The sequence below is a fragment of the Calypte anna genome, chromosome 3 (assembly GCF_003957555.1).
Source record: "Calypte anna isolate BGI_N300 chromosome 3, bCalAnn1_v1.p, whole genome shotgun sequence".
Taxonomy (NCBI): Eukaryota; Metazoa; Chordata; class Aves; order Apodiformes; family Trochilidae; genus Calypte; species Calypte anna.
Window position 1 is genome coordinate 91,607 of NC_044246.1, and position 16,462 is coordinate 108,068.

General features: G+C 40.1%; 1 protein-coding gene across 6 annotated transcripts in view; it reads right to left on the minus strand.

Annotated features, from left to right (window-relative positions):
- Positions 1 to 16,462, minus strand: part of RIN2 (Ras and Rab interactor 2) — a 66,377-nt gene that overhangs the window by 37,160 nt on the left and 12,755 nt on the right. For 3 of the 6 annotated variants that reach the window (XM_030446713.1, XM_030446714.1, XM_030446715.1), the window contains exon 2: positions 3,055 to 3,147. The exons of 1 other annotated variant lie outside the window; for it this stretch is intronic. In XM_030446713.1, the coding sequence (XP_030302573.1) occupies positions 3,055 to 3,147 (93 nt within the window). Of the gene's footprint in view, positions 1 to 3,054; positions 3,148 to 16,462 lie in introns of those variants that run through there. 2 more of the 6 variants (XM_030446718.1, XM_030446719.1) reach the window with 2 other exon arrangements.

Below are 16,462 nucleotides of genomic sequence, written 5' to 3' on the forward strand. Positions count from 1 at the left end.
AGCGTCTCATTTTTCATACTTTCTGGAGACCTGCATCCCTCTTGGCATCACATCTTTTCCTTCCTGTTTTGATAAGCAGAGCATAGCAACCCTCATAGAGCACTCTGTGTGATGAGCTGGCAAAGAGCCAGAGATGCACCAAACTGGGAAAGCTATTTCTAGACTTGGCCAAATGTCTGAACACAATGAAGTATTTTATATGTGTCAGCAATTTGTCTGCTTTGCAGAGTGAGCTACCAATTCCCAAGACCACTAAAATTATTCAGTGTCTTATTCACCAGTAAGCAACAAAGCTTTACCTGATGTTTGATTTTGGGACAGAAAAGCTTTTATGGTGTAAAACCTCTGATGCCAGCTCAATAAAGGTAGGAACATTTTGGTGAGGCAAATGGTTCAGTAAAAAGGATGTTTCTCAGAGACATATATTCAGTTACTTGCTTTCCACAGACTCCCTCTGTGACTATTGGCAAGCTATTCCAGCCCTGCACTATCCAAACCTAACTTCACCTTTGCTTCATTTTTACTACTTACTGGTTCTGAGCCTTCACTAATTGCAAGGTATAGACTCCAGAGAATTCAGCCTATAAAACTACAAACTTTTGCTTTTTGTAAAATGAGGACAGTACTGCTTTCCTGAGGTACTCATAGTCAAAAGAAGAACCTGAGAAAACAAAGACAAGGTTGGAAGCTACAGAGATGGGAACTATTCAAGAATCAGAAAGAAAAGTTGGAATTTCCCACTGGTATTTGTCAATGAATTTTCTTGTAAATGTTGCCAAGAATGGTAAGATCCTCTTCATGAGCACTTAAGTGCCCTGAGAAACTGCATGCCGGCATGCCAAAGGTTTCTTGGACAACTATAGAGTAACAAGCACAACATGAAAGCCATGTGCAGAAGTACACTGCACAGTCTGCACTTCTGAAAGAGCATTCTGAAGTAGAGGTCAGCATGGGTAAAAGGCTACATCTTAAATTACTAGGTCTCCTAAACACCGACAGACAAGGCAAATTAAAATGACACAAAAATCTGATGTGCCCACCCATCGAGCTGCAACAAATGCGACTGTTGTCATGATTTTACAAACATGTACGAGGGAAAGAAAGGAAAGGTAATTTCACTGCACACAGAAGTGCAAACACATACAGACACAGCATACACTACACACAGGCTGGGTACACCAACCGCCAGCAGTTTCCAATTAGATGCTTGAGGTTTAGAGCAGTACAGATTCCCAGAGGTGCTGAGAGGTAAGCTTTGAGGCACCTTTTATTCCCACTATTCTTGAGGGCATTCTCCTGTACTTAGGAAAATTTAGGATGACCTTAGTTTCTTAATTGTCAGTGCTTCTTATGGCCTTAACAATCCAGTGTCTTGATGCTGCTCAGGTATTTCTGAATCATTTTGAGAACTAGAATCCTGACATCATGAACCGGGGGTGCACAAAACAGCTATTCCAGTATCTATTTTCCACACAAGAAGATTCCATAGGACTGCAGAAAATTACATGGGTACATGCTGACAGTCCCTGACATCATGATTCCCTCAGCTCATGCATAAGTGATAACCTAGAAATATTCCCACCAGAGTTTCTTACTATGATTTAAAAACATGACCATTTTCCCTATATGGCTGTTGATGTTTGTGCTTATGAGACGTAACAAAAGTGCACTGCAAAACTGAGAAGTGATTCCTGTCCCCAGAAGACCCTGTTTACCACGGACCACATGAAGCTCTGGATCACCCAAAGAGGAAGGAGAGCTGTCACTGCAGTGATGATCATCTGCTGCTTAGGGATCTGCTTGGTAGGATGGCTTTAAGGTAAAGAAAACATGCAATATTTGAACCAAACCCTTCTGTGTGTACATGTGTCACTGCAACAGGACCATGAAGCTGCTGAAGATGACAGCTCTCTGAAGCCTCTCCACTGCATGAAGTCGCTTTGTTATCTAAAAACACATGTTCCCACACTCCCCTAGAAAACAGTTAGCTCACTGCAGCTCTCAAAGCCTTCTACATAATCCCACAGAGCCCTAACCATCCTCACATGGAACAGGATGCAGGCAGTCAACATGAAGTGCATTCTTTCTTATGCTGGTCTCAAGGTTCCATCTCCCAGTTGTAGTCCCGTTAGAGGGGCAAAACTTGGAGGGACACACCCATGGAAAAATGCATTTCTAAAGAGTTTCAGAGAGTATTTGATGATGCTTCAGCTGAGGGCTCTACCTCCCTGCAGCTCTGAGCACCACCTCAAGTCCAGAGAGGCCTCTACCCATGCCACTTCCCAGGTGTCACCCAGGGGCGTACGGGGGGTAAGTCAGAAGGGCTCTCACTCAGCATTTCTCACTGGAATATGCTATTAGGAGTGCTGTAAGCACCACAACAGCTCAGAACAGCCCCTAGAATACAGAAATACAAAATGGAACTATTTCTGTTTTCTCTCTATAGGCATGTCCCTGACAGAAAAGAACAACTAGCTCTCAGTGCCTGTACCATCAGGAAGCTGGGCTAAATATTTCAAAGTATTTCAAAAATACTTAAAAAAATACTTTAAAAAAAAAATCAAATCACCAAACAAAACCCATAAACAAAGAAAAGCCACCAAAACACCAAAAGGACTGAAATATACATTAAGAATACAAATACAGTATTTCTGTGAGGGTTCAGATTATACACAACCAAGAAGCCAATTTTTTTTGAAGTATACAAGGGAATTAAACCATTTTCAATCCAATAAGGGAAATCATAAGACCCTACTGCAACTTTAAACCTCACAATCCAGTTTATGAAAACTAATGATTTTATGAACAATAAAGCCTAGGTTCTCTGCATTAGCAGCAAAGAAATCCATAATTTTTATATCAGATAATCTGTTCAGCATACAGGAAAACAACATACATATTAAATAAATGGACAGTAATCTAACCTTGAAAACTACCTGTAAAAAGAAAAGTCCAGTGAAGTGCTTCCCATTCTACAGACATGCTTTCTGCATATCACAGACTCATTTCAAATAAAACCATGCGCTTTATGTTCTGTATAAATATCTCATTTACCTTAAAGAAACTTCCTCTCTTGTCCAGACAACGGGCTTTCATTGTCAAAGACGACATCTTCCCCGGGAAGACTCTACTGTATGCCTTGAACTCCTAAAAGCAGAAACATTTTTTCAATGGTTAGTCCAGTCTGTAGGAAATTCCTTTCTAAGCCACAAAAACAGTCATGACAAACCTCCTGCCAAAGCCCTTTCCGCCAGCAACAGGGTGCCATTTATTCCCTACCAGAACCCTTACGTATCCCTTTAGTCTATTATTTTTCAAAAAAATACTACAAAAAGACAGTAATACTTGGAGTTCCATGTTTCTCCCTTCTCTTCACAGCTGATCTAAGTAGATTTTAATGTGCTCATTTAAAAGAGAATGCTAAAGCATAATGATTGCTTTGTTTGCTTGACCTCCATGTGAAGTACAAAGAAAACATTATGTTAAGACTAATCACTAAGAACTGCTCTCAACTACTACAGTATTAATGGGGCTAATCAGGAGGGGGAAAACAATTAAAAATCACCCACAAGGGAGAAAACACATTACCGTGAATGCAAAAAAACACAAAACAAAGCAACAAAAACTCAGCATAATAGGAAAACAAACCACAAAACAAACAAACAAACCATAAACACCCCCCAAAAAATCCTGCTTAAAGTTCCTAAAATAAAATTAGGTATTCTGAGAAACTAAAGATGCAGTTAGGAAGAAGCTGCATTTTCCACCATCAGGTAATCTGAATGTGTACTTTAATAAATATACAATGCACAAGTAGAACGTGCATATAACAAGAAACATCACAGGGGTAATCTCTGGCTGATCAGTAGAGTTCGTATCAAGTCACAGCCAGTTCACACCAGTAATTTCTGAACAAACTCCTGAACTAAACAGAAGCCAAGCTGCATGCTTAAGAAGTTCTTCTAGGATTTTTATTATTTATTTATTCATATATATAATTATTTATAATTACAATTAAGTATGTTAACTCTTCTCCTTGCTCACACATTTACTGATCACACTGTATGTGGTTATGTTGGAAGTTTCAGCTACCTGAACAGCAGATATTGCAGGTACAAGACATTCTGGACTAAGATAGAACTTCTGATTTTAGGCAAGCAGAATTTGAAATGAAGGAGTGAAAAACAATCTTAGTGGCATGGCTGCAGATGGAGCCTGAGCAAATCAAAGCAGCTGGGAGAGAGAAAATTGAAAGTTAAAAAAAAAAATTTGACCCATACAGACTTGGCCCCACAACAAGGGCAAACAGGACCAAAGAGGAAGGAGGAGATCAAAAGCAAAAAGGGTTAAATGAAAAGCCCTGGCAAGCACAAGTACCGGAAAAGGGTGAGAAATGGAAGCACGAGAAAAGAGACATTTTCTCTTGGTTTTAACACGTAGCAGGAAGTTTTAAATTGTTCACTCTCTTTCCAGAGGTCATACCACAAGAGCACTAGAAAGGTTACATTTTTCCACTTAGATTCTGCTTAAAAAGCAGCCATGCTAGGAAGCTCGGGAACCAGTCTGTTTTCCAGACAGTGTCTACAGACTTTAAAGGTTGAAAGAAAAAAAAAAAATACTGCTGAACTCTACATTCTTGTGAAACCCAAACACTAGAGGATGACCAAGGGACTACAAAGAACAGTGCTGAGGGTAAAAAAAAATTAAAAAAAAGAAATCAAACTTTCTTTGTAAATCAGCATATATTCTAAAGCACTGGGATTTCTAAAGCCCTGTTGCTTTGCTTAAAGTCTGTCTAATTTGACTTCACCAGTCCTGTAAGAGTCTGAAGTCTACTAAGGTGGGGGGTTTGCAGGTGCTGTTACATCTGCTGAGCTCTGTTGTCCTCCATTGCCACATGCCCAAGGTTACAAAACAGATGTTCAGATCTAGGGAACATCAAACATTCTAGAGACTCTTGTTAGTTGATATTGGCTATTCTAAACTATCTTAAGGTTTTCATATAACAAGAGCTTTTTAATTATAAAATATTTTTTTTTGTTTCAATCAAATATTAAAAGGGAAGTTGCACCTGAAAGACTTCAGGTAGAGGGAGACCCAAGAAACCCAAAAAGAAATTAGAATAAAATTCAGTTTTCCAAGTTGATGCTATCCTCTTTATGACATCACCAATTTTGATTCCATAGAAGACAAAAAGCCCCCAACAAATAAAAACAGATTTTAAATGCATTACATTAGGAGGTTAGGAGCCATGCAGTTGTAATCTCAGTCATCAATCATTCTATTTGTAAACAACTCCCTCCTTCACAGGAAATCTAGTGGGGGGGTTTTCTGTTTTTTTTTTCTTTTTAAATATCTACATGAAATCCTGTTACAAAAAGTAAGGCCATGCCAAGATTTTTATTCATCTTATTTCAAAACAGAAGTTTATATCTTCTACACTCAAACACACAGAAGAATGCAAACACACACAGTTTGCCCTTCAAAGAGCAGAATTATTCTTAAGTCAGAGGAAAGCCTCAGACAAGACCACTGCTTATTTTGCATATAAAAGGTCCTGAAGCTCTAAACTTTTTCATAGCTGCTATTACTGTTATTATTTATGTACTGTCATTACGATCTGTATGGCTCTGAGCCTCAGCTGAGAAAAGCAAGGACTAGAGCTTTCTATTTCTGATTAAAATCAGCACAGTGGCCAACACTGTTGTTTGTGTTGGTTTCTTTGTATTTGGGGTTTTTCGTTTGTTTGTTTTGGGGTTATTTTTTTTGTGCATATGCTTTTTTTACACCATCAAGACATTGAGACCCACTGGTAAAGTGTATGGCCAGTGGTTAGTGCAACACTCCAGACACTACAGGTGGGACCCTACCTGCCTCGGATGTCAGAGGTACCTCCACACAGTCCACAGAAACAGCTGCATAAGACCAAACCCACCATCAGGAGGTTTCATTTCTCCACACAGCTGGCCACATCTGATTCTTACTCAGATCCTGAACATGCTGAAAAACTATTGCTCTGAAGATGGCTGTGTTGAGTTTGGACAAAATGAGGCTGTCAGAAAGGAGAAGTCTGCCTTCTTTGACAAGGAATCCAGGTGAAGGAAGACAGCAAAGTGTCTTCTCCTGCACCCACTGTAGACACAGTTTCTCTCTTCTCTCTGTTTTAATGACCAAGGCAGAGAGCAAAGACAGATTTACTCAGACACTGCCTGGGGGACTGCTCAGGAACCCATCCAAAAGTGTCATCAAGCTGAATGAGCACTTTATAATTCACATGACCCTTTGTGAAGGAGCATGTGCTCCTCTGTGCTGAAGCAGCCAGAGCCTCACCTTATGGGCACTGCACAGCTCCCAGCTCTCTGAGGCAACAGCAGGTGCCTGAGCCCCATGGCTCCAGCTGCCTCCAGCAGCATCAGGTCTCCCGCATGTGGCCTTCCCACAGCTCCGTAAACCCAGGACAAAGCCTGAGTGTGTCAAGGACAGGAGAGGGTAGGGTAAAGAAAGATCTGTCCGCTTGTCATGTTCCTCTGAAATGCAATGAAACTCCGTGGATGCTGACACCCACACAAGTTGTGAGTTTCAAAAAATCCTTTCACTGTTTCTTCTCCTCCTGGTTTTCCTTTACATGGGAATGCCAGAGCACCATTCAAGTGCCTGGATGTAACTGAGACCTCTGACTTGCCAAAATAGTTCCCATTTTCCTCACTCTTCTGCAACCTTATTTGGTGTTTTAACACACTATTACGCTTAACCATAGTAGTGTTGATTACTGCCTTCTTCCTGCACCTCTCAGGATTCTTCCTTTTAATCCTCTCATTCCAATTTTGCTTTTACAAGGCAAACGAACCCATTTTCTTTAGTTAAAAGTCCTAGCAAAGATGAGACGGTCCATATTCCTCCCCTGAACTGGAAAACAAAGGCCACAGCAATCTGGGGAACTTAAAAGTCCTTGCCCTCAATCCTTTTTACCCCACCTTTGCTCTGCTTCCTAAGGAAGCAAGGCTATACAACTGTTCCCAACTGTGATTTGTGGTCTTTCAGCCAACCTAACAAGATCTGACTGAGGAAGAAACTACCTACGTACAAGTGCTGAGAAAAGGAGAGAGGGAGGAGACTCAATTAATGGCACCACAGAAGGAAGGAGATATCTGCAGCATTCCTTGGGCTGGCTGACCAGCAGAATTAGCAGAACACTTTATATATATATATATATATATATATATAAAGCCTATATATATATATTAAGCCTCAGTTATTCCACTGAACAAACTGGCTGTCTTCTTTCATTCTCAATCTGTAAAGGCCATGGAGACATTCACAGGAACTACTTTAGGCAAACAAAAAAGGGTTTTACTGTTCTGCAGCCCAGGAAGAACAGGAGAAAATATCAGTCCAGCCCTTAAGTATACACTGATATAGGTTAGCTGATGTCAGAAGACTAACGAACACTGGCTGAGACCTGAAACTGTAGTCTTTAGGCCATCCCACTTCACCAGTAGTGTGGTGCAGAGGGCGAGCTCAAATATAATCCCTACTATCTCATAACATATCCATGGGAGCCAGAAATACACGGGAGCTAGATAGAGCCTATTATCTATGTACCTAAAAACCTATGGTGAATTACCATAATCCAACAATCAAATTAGAATATCAATTTATAAATGTACAGTATTAGAAAAACATAAACCATTCAACTCAGTGAACTCATTTTCTGGTTCATCCTTCCAGAAACAGGAAGGATAAATACATTTTACATCTTTTAAAAATGTGAAAAAAATTAATTCCAAAATGCAAACTTATGCTTGAGAATATGCTAAAAGATGCACACAAAACTTTGGATTTTCAGCATGTAAGCATCTTCATGCATTTCCTTTTCCTGTTCTCCTAGAACATTTGCACTACCCCATGTAATGCAGGTTGAGTTCATCTCTAACCTACAAAGCTCTGTTTTGTCTCATTACTCCAACCCTATCGGATTCTTGGCAAAATTAAACTTTGCCTTTTGAAAGTATTTCCTCTGAGAAGTTAACTGAAAGCCTACTTCCAGTACTTCATAGATCCAACAGAGCACAGTATCACTTTGAAAATTTATCAAATAAGAGCCTCAGTCTGAAAACTATCATTGGTGCCAGGATTTGGCAGACCACTCAACTCAAATGTTGCATTGTGTTAGCACAGCTGTATCCACAAGCAAAAAGTGAGGGGATTATGCAAAACGGATTCTAACTTCCATCATTCTTCTGGATGCAGAAAGGGTTTATGGTTTTGTTTTATTTTTTCCAAATAATGCAAGATCATGTCACTTGTATATAACAAATAATGAATACAGCAAAAAGACAAGTCATTCTTTAGACTCTGCCATAGTTCTGTATTTTGTAATTTTAATTAAAACAGTACAGAAAGCTTGGAAATAACAAACATTCTCTAAGCACCCTCCTTTTCTTCAAGTGCCCTTTTTTACTTTTATCTCTGCTACCTGAACATAGTGAGTTTGTGTGAGCTATTCTCCTGAAGAAAGCCTGGTTGCCATCAGTATGCTGTCAGTGAGCAACAGTATTTCTGCCCATAATGAACTTCTTTAAAAAAAAAAATCTCACAAAGATAGACACACACTGCACACATGGGCACAAGGGCTACGAATGACTGCTTGCAATCCTCTGAAGGAACAACACTAACAACAGAGCAACTTTTCAAAAATTAGCAGACCACAGATGGCCTGTTCTTACTACTTTCCCAATATACCTCTTAACGCATTCTGCAAAATTTTAAATGCAATGCCACTGGATTTCCTGCCAATCCCACACCTGTGATGGCATTCCCCCTCATAACCAGGAAAAGAATGGCTGAGATGGTCCCATACTTGGCAGAAGCAGGGCTGCTCTTTTCCTGGTAGTCCTCTTTCCTAAAACAAACTGCTGGCAAAATGCCCTGCCCCATTCATAGATTTGACTGACAATAACCTTCTCCTAGACCCAAACTGAACCACTCAAATATAACTCTTCAGCTCCCAAAATTATCAGCTTGTTTATTACAAGTCACAGCTGTTCTCAGTTTGCCTGGCTTATCATTTCTGACTCATTCTGATCATTATGACATGGGTATTTGCATCCTGAAGTATCAAGGCTCCTTATCCTGGTTTAGGTAACAATACTGCTAAAATCACAGCCATCTTTCCAAGGACATGTTCACCTCACTATGTGTTAAGCCATAAAACATCAGGAACTAGTACCTGGACAGACTCAAATATGCAGGGGCTGTAAACTAGTCCATGCATCATGTTTGATTCATTTATCTGACTTAATCTGAAGTTAAAACATGCCAGACTTGTAAATGCTCTTCCTACATCTGGTTTCAGCTAGTCATCACTCCTGCATCAACCAACCTTTTGCCTGTAGACTTATTTTTTCCCCTCTTGATTCCAGATCCTACTCACTGGTAGCCTTTTCAGAGACTAAAGGACAAAGAGGAATTACTTTGAAAATGTTTCAGCATAGCACTCTCAGGAGAGGTTTTAAATCCCATTGGAGTTTGGATAGATTCGCTGTCTCACTCACAGCTGTCTACAGACTTTTATCTGTGCTGAAGTCATAAATGCAGAAATAAACCATCTGAAAAGCGAGCAAGAGTGGGCCTGACTGCTGCCACAGACGTGAACAGACATGGTATCACTCTTTCCATCAGGAGCACACAGTTAGGCAAACACTGAGTGCCTCAGAAAATCCAGTCCCTAAGCGCTGCTGAATGTGGCACACCACCAAGGGGATTATATTTGATGCTCTCTGCATCCCTTCCAAAAAGTTTCTCCCTCCTCTCTTCCATTAAAAAAACTCTTTCTGCTTGCTCCCATGGCATACTTTCCACATTACTGAAAAGGAATAAAAACCCAAGTCATTTCCTCTGGCACAACATTAACTGTGAAGGGTGCTACTACATCTATGTAAGAGAATTATTGTACATTGGCACATTCACAACTTGTTTTTCCTCTAGACATGCAGAGAAATACACTGATACGATTTGCTTTGATTTGGGTAACCTTTCAGATAATTCATAGTCTTCCCAAATTCCCTGGCCTATATAGCTCACAAACCAAGAGTTTCTTGGCAGCACTTCAGTAATTTCCATATGTTATTTCTGCAAAAAACAGTGAATAATAAAAGTGAAAACATTCAGAAGTATGTTTTCAAAGCTCTTTTAAAAAGTGTTAAACATCAAGCTGCATTTCCTGGAAGAAGTAAGAAAAGGCTTGAATTACAATAAATCTTCAAGGTCTGGAGAAGCTTCAGAATTCATAATGAAGCATTAAGTCAAATGCAGAGATGGGTTACAGCACCTGCATCTAGATGGAGATGCACAAGATAACCATTCACTAGGCTAGACTGCGGATTATTTTAGGCACCTAGGAATAGCATTTCTATCTCCTATGCCATGAATCCCAGTGAAGGATAAGGTTTTCAGCATTCATTCTACCTTCTTGCTCAACAGCGGCATCAAGAAAAGCACTGACCTTATCACTGCCATTCCTCCATGCAACAAGGGGGGATCAGAGACCTGGCCTACTGCTGCTTCAATGAGCTTAAACACTTCCATCTACTCAAATATTTCTATGATCTAGGGTTAAGTGACTAGATATCCTTATTCTGATACTATTAGATAGCTGCACTTAGTACAGCATCTTGTTCTACAGTTTACTCTATTGAACCTAACAATGACTGATATACAGCATAATTTCTATTCCACTGTGTTTGAAAAACAAACCAAACCAAATGCTGACTCTACTGAAAGCCAAGTAGGGACACTGCAGCCTGCTTTTGAAAATCAGCACCTGCAGTGTACATTGCTTATAAATGCATGCACCGTATCTGTAGATACACACCACCTGAGAAGACAGAGGACATTTTCCAGGTTAACTCTGGAGAGCAGGTCACAGAACACCTACTGAGCAGAGGTTCCCTAAACCTGCCTTATTCCCTCCTTGGGTGCAGGCAGAGTCTAGAGACAGAAGCTGCCCAGTTTTTCCATTAAATCACTGTCTACATTTAGCCCAGATCCAGGGACAAACTCTAGCAGTTGCTCTATCACCCCATTATCCCTCACCAGCCAAGAAGGGGAACTGAGAAAAGGAGAGGAGACCTATTGGTCTCTCTTAACCCAAAGCAGCCCATGGAACTGTGGGGGGGTGGGCAGCAGAAAGAACTGCAAATTCTTCACTATTGAAAAAAAAAATTAAATTGTTTTATGCCACCAAACAATGACAAAACATAGCTTCTTTCAAGTATAATGAAATAGCACGTTCTAGTTGTGCTAGTTGCATCACTGATATGCTTAACAAATCTCTCTATATAAGAAAATAACTTACAATTGCAAGAAACTGCTTCATTATTCCCTAAGAAATGTTTTGCAAAGATTTTTTTTTCTCAACTCTGTAGTTTTAAGTAAACTATTGTTCATGAGGTAGCCAATGCCTACAAAACTACATCATGTTTCCTAAAATCAACAGAAATATTTTCACTGATGTACACAAGCATTGGAATGAGGTTCAGAAGAGAGCACACTAAACAGTCTGTAACAAGGGTCTGTAAGTCACTGAGCAGATCTGTTTTTCCAGAGTCTGGTTAAAATCTTCCACTGCTCACCCTGAGACCATGGAATACAAACACTGTGTCATCTGCTGTGCACCTCAACTGCAGTACAGCAGGAGATGATGAGGCAATGACTAACTAGGGAACAAACAGCATTTTCTCATTCTGGTGTTGACTTGAGGCTCATCTTCCATGTGACACATTAAAAAAAATGCTAATTGTGCCACTGCCCCCTCTATAATGATCTAATGTTTCACCTAGTAGCTATGGAATCAGGTCACAAGACACATACTGCACGTGACACCTTGTTTTTCAGAGAACCCAGATACAGTAGCTGCTACTCTTCAGTACACAGGTTGCTCTTCTTCCCAGGGTAATAATTTAAGGCAGGGAGCTTTATTTCAGCTAAGTCCATAGTAAGGGGTAATATTTAAATTTCTTGATAAAACGTGGTAAAACATGAATGCCCTGGGCCACTTCTCCATCTAGCTCTTAGTATTAGTTAGGAACAATTTCATCCTTTTTTCAGGCTATTGGCACATTACATGATATCACAATTTTGTGGACCATATAAACTCAGGCTGTTTATCAAAATTATGTTCACAGAATCAAGCAGCTGCCCAAAAACACAGCCAAAGACACACAACCCATGCAATACTATAGCTGTGTGAGCCTGTACTCAACGTCCCTCACAGTAATAACATTTTAGCTAACAATTAACCATACAAAAAGTAGCACCAGGGCAAAAACTTGCAGCAGTGGGGTAAACCACCACCATACTCACCCTGCCAGTGCCTCTGGGAAATCCTGCCAACACCTCACACCCCAGCCACTTTTAAAAGAATTAGTCCAAAATCAAGGGGAGAATCTGAATCACTCTTCAGATTACAAGCAGATATAAAATGAGACCTATCTGAAGAGCATGGCACCATCTTTAAAAGAGAAAAACTTTTTTGTGATTTCAGGAAGCGTATGTGCCCTCAGATTCCACACACAGTTCCCTTAAGACAGAAAGCCACAGTGGTCAATGCAGTCTCAAGATTGAAGAACCTGTTCTCAGAGCTGGTGAGAACTTGGATAGATAGCTGGTCTTTATTTCCCATGATAACTGGGATCTGTGCTGTCACACCTCACAGGGCTTTTTTTTCAAGGAATAAACCATTTGGCACGGAGAGTTTCAGAAACTATGAGCATAGAGGTCACTCATGATAACCCTGTACATCATCAGTGGACATAGAGGAAAGAAGCAATCAGAGGAATGGAAATATAGCACAAAGAAACAGCAAGACACCACCTAAAATGACAAGGAATATCAAAGGTGCATGTGAGGGAAACTCACTTCCACTGACACACACACATTACCCCCAAACTACAAAGAGTGCTATACCCATTTGGCTCATTTCAATGAAATTTGCTTTGTTCTGTAGCGCTATACTAGGAGAGATCTTATTGCTACTTAACAGAAGGGTGCAGGGAAGAGAGGCAAACTCTTCTCAGAAGTGTTACTAGGAGGGTAAGAGACAAAGGCAAGGTGGAACACAGGAGCTTCCAATTCAACATCACCACAACGGTGGTCCCACATGGACCAGGGACCTAAAGAGGCCAAGATGCTTCCAGCTGTGGAGATACTGAAAAAGGGTCCTAAGCACACTGAGCTGACTGGAAGGAGAGTTGTACTAGATGACCTCCAGAGGTCCTCTCCCACCGCTTTTTTGCCAAGACTTCGCAAAGGTGTGTATTTTCATATTCACCACTGGAGTAATTTCTTAAATTTCTATTTTGTACAAAACAAATAATAAAATCAAGTGTAAGACTTTGTGTTGCAGGCTGCTTCACTTTTTTGTCTTTTTTGTTAGCTTGTTTTGAAAGTTAAAGTATTGTTTTTCTTCCTCAATGTCTCACAGGGGTGGAGCCCCCCACCCCTCCACGACATCGTTTTAATCACACAGGAATGACTACATTTGCATAACCCAATAGAAAGCACAACATCAAAAAGCATATCAGCATAGGTAATTAATAAGATTCTTAGCTTGATATTTATTAACAAATGATACAGCTCTGATAACAAACACATAGGCTGGCTGAGAAAACAACTCCAGGTGCAGAAAGCTCTAAATCCGAGCAAACAATTTAATGTAATATTGAAACTATGTATTAGCAGGAGGAAGAAAAGTTTGAATGTTTGTTTTCTACAGGGAAAACCTGGCTAAACAAACCACAGCAATTATTTATCTACCCCTGGAAAACATGTAAAAAAACCCCGGCAGCTCACCTAGTAAGCAATATGTGAGCATTTATCTAAAATTAAATAAATAGAAAAAAATTAGAGCAACTGAACTTCACTGTTCCCTCCTAACATAAGTCAACTAAGTGTTCTGGGTCAGGCAGTGTATACTGCTGAAATCCTTGGATCCCGAGAGGGTCCATTTTCAATCTGCATATTCAACACTACAAAGCTTCCTACCTGCTTAATTACAGCAGGTCAGCACCAAGTGAGTAATTTGAGCAGACTCAATCTGTGCAGCTGTGGGTTTGCTTTTTGTTGAAGAACAACTGCATTTGTATGTCATTAGGTATATTTCCACTATTGCTCTCTGACAAGGAGGTTAATATAATCAAACAGTCTACATGAGGAAAATCACACGCATGTTTTTGTGATTGTGCTATTCACTTTACACACCCGCACATCACAGGCACAGACATTAGCTTGCAGCTTTCTTCACTCGCTACTCACTATTTTTTGCAGAACTAACTGCTTTAAGCACCACTTCTTGTAGCAGGTCTCCAAGCAGTTACCAGCTCCTCTTGTAGTACCAAGCAGAAGCTTTGTTTCTCAATGAACAAAAGAATATATCTTCACTAGAAAAATATTAAAATAACTGTGCTTGTCTTGACGTATTTATTTTGGTTTGTGCAGAGAAAAGACTGCAAGGAAATCTTTTACTTAGCTAAACCAAACTCATTGCTCTCCATACATAAATTTCCCATGTTAATATATCAGAGAGCAAAACACACCTATACCAGAAGGACTTTTCACTGACCTGACCTAGTATTAGCCATTAATAGATAAGTTATTCACTATAGAAAGCCTGCATCATTGTTCATCTTGGCTTTGGAGAGACAGTCTGGTGAACTGGGTTTGCCCCACCAGACTTCAAACCTTCTGTGCTATTTCAGCCCAGCGCTACTAACCTGTATTATGTGGAGGGAAGGCTACCAGCAAGCTCAGAATGTCTAATTTGCTCTTGAACCACACTTTGATGGTACAGAGTGTAAAAAACAGACTGAGTCACTTCACTGGGGTACAAGTGTACCAACAGCGCAAGAAGATAATCACCAAAGCACAGAGCTTTCAGTGTCCTTTCAGCTATGCCATATGCTCATCATAGGAGATGAACCTAGACTAGTTTCATAATGTTACTAGGAGTTAAAAACAAAACAAACATACAAGATCCCAGGGAGAAAACAAGCTTAATTTGAAGTGTCTTGATTTCCTGCCTGTTTGAGGTTCTGGCTGGGGACAGGGGAGTAGGGCAATCCAACAGTTCTTCACAACTAAATCTGCATAGCATAATACAAACTATTGTGCCTACTCAACCTAATTGGGAAAACTAGGAAGGAAGTTTAAATCCTCAAAACCTCTTGAGGCACCTGTACATTTCCCATAAGGATCTAGACTATAAGACTGGTTATAGAGAATGACTTGTGAGAAAATACACCAACAACTTTGACCAACTATTCTCTGAAATCCTATTTTGGGGTTTTTTTGTTTTCACATAACTGAACTGCTTATTTGGGGACCTGGTAGGATTCATTTGAGAGATGCTTTGAGGAACAAGAGAGTTCAAATATGCAAATATTTAGAATCTACAGTTTAGTTTCTAGATACATGTTCATCAAATAAATGAGACAAGCCAAACATGACATACTGTTTTGATAAATACTATTTATTATTTCTTCTATTTTATTTCTTTCTGAGAAATAAATATTAAACAGTGACAACAAAAAGGTTATGACACTAACAATGAAACCTAGGAAATTCAAAGTTGAAGGCCAGTGAAATATGTGTCCTGAGTTAGCTCCACTCCTCTTCCATTTTTATATATACAGCATGAGACTGATAGTTTCAGCCTCAACCCAGCTTCCTGGCTTGGGTCTCAATCTGTGTAACTTCCAAGTCACATTGACACAGATCATGCTTCCTGTCGCCGTGTTGCTCTCCTTGATTCTCCTTCACAGGAGAGTTGTTGAATTGTTCCCTCTGACCTTTCTCTCACTGTAACTTCTCCCTCTGATCTCCATCTCTCGTGCTTCCATCATTTAATATTCCTTTTGTCACTGTTGATTTGCAAGTCATCAACAATGTAAAGGTTATACTGCTTTGCCAGCCCTCTTCCCTTTTTCCCTCAGATTACCCATCACTCTACTTATGCTGACCAGCCCCAGTCCCTCCTGCCCCAGCCCTTACACACAATTTGTCTTCACTCTTGCAGCAGAACCTATGAAGGTGAAACTCCATGACTTTGCCAGCTTTATTACTTGTAAACTTTCCATACACCAACCCAATTCTCTTCTCTTTTGCATTTTTCACCATTTTCTACTTCCTGCTAAAGCTCTTCTTTTCCATCCCTTTGTCCCTAGCCATCTGCATAAAGATCCATGAAAGACAAACTAATTTCACATGTCCAAGACCTGGCATTTTACACAGGTTTGAGCAACCTTCTCATCCCTCCCCCTTCTTCCAACATCACATTTTGATTTGAGAATGTGATATAAGATTGCCACCCCAATAACTAACCTAGCTTCTCCTATACTCAAGTCCCTCAGAAGATCAGGACACATACAGTCCTGTATTGATATACTGATGCTACAGTCAATAGCTG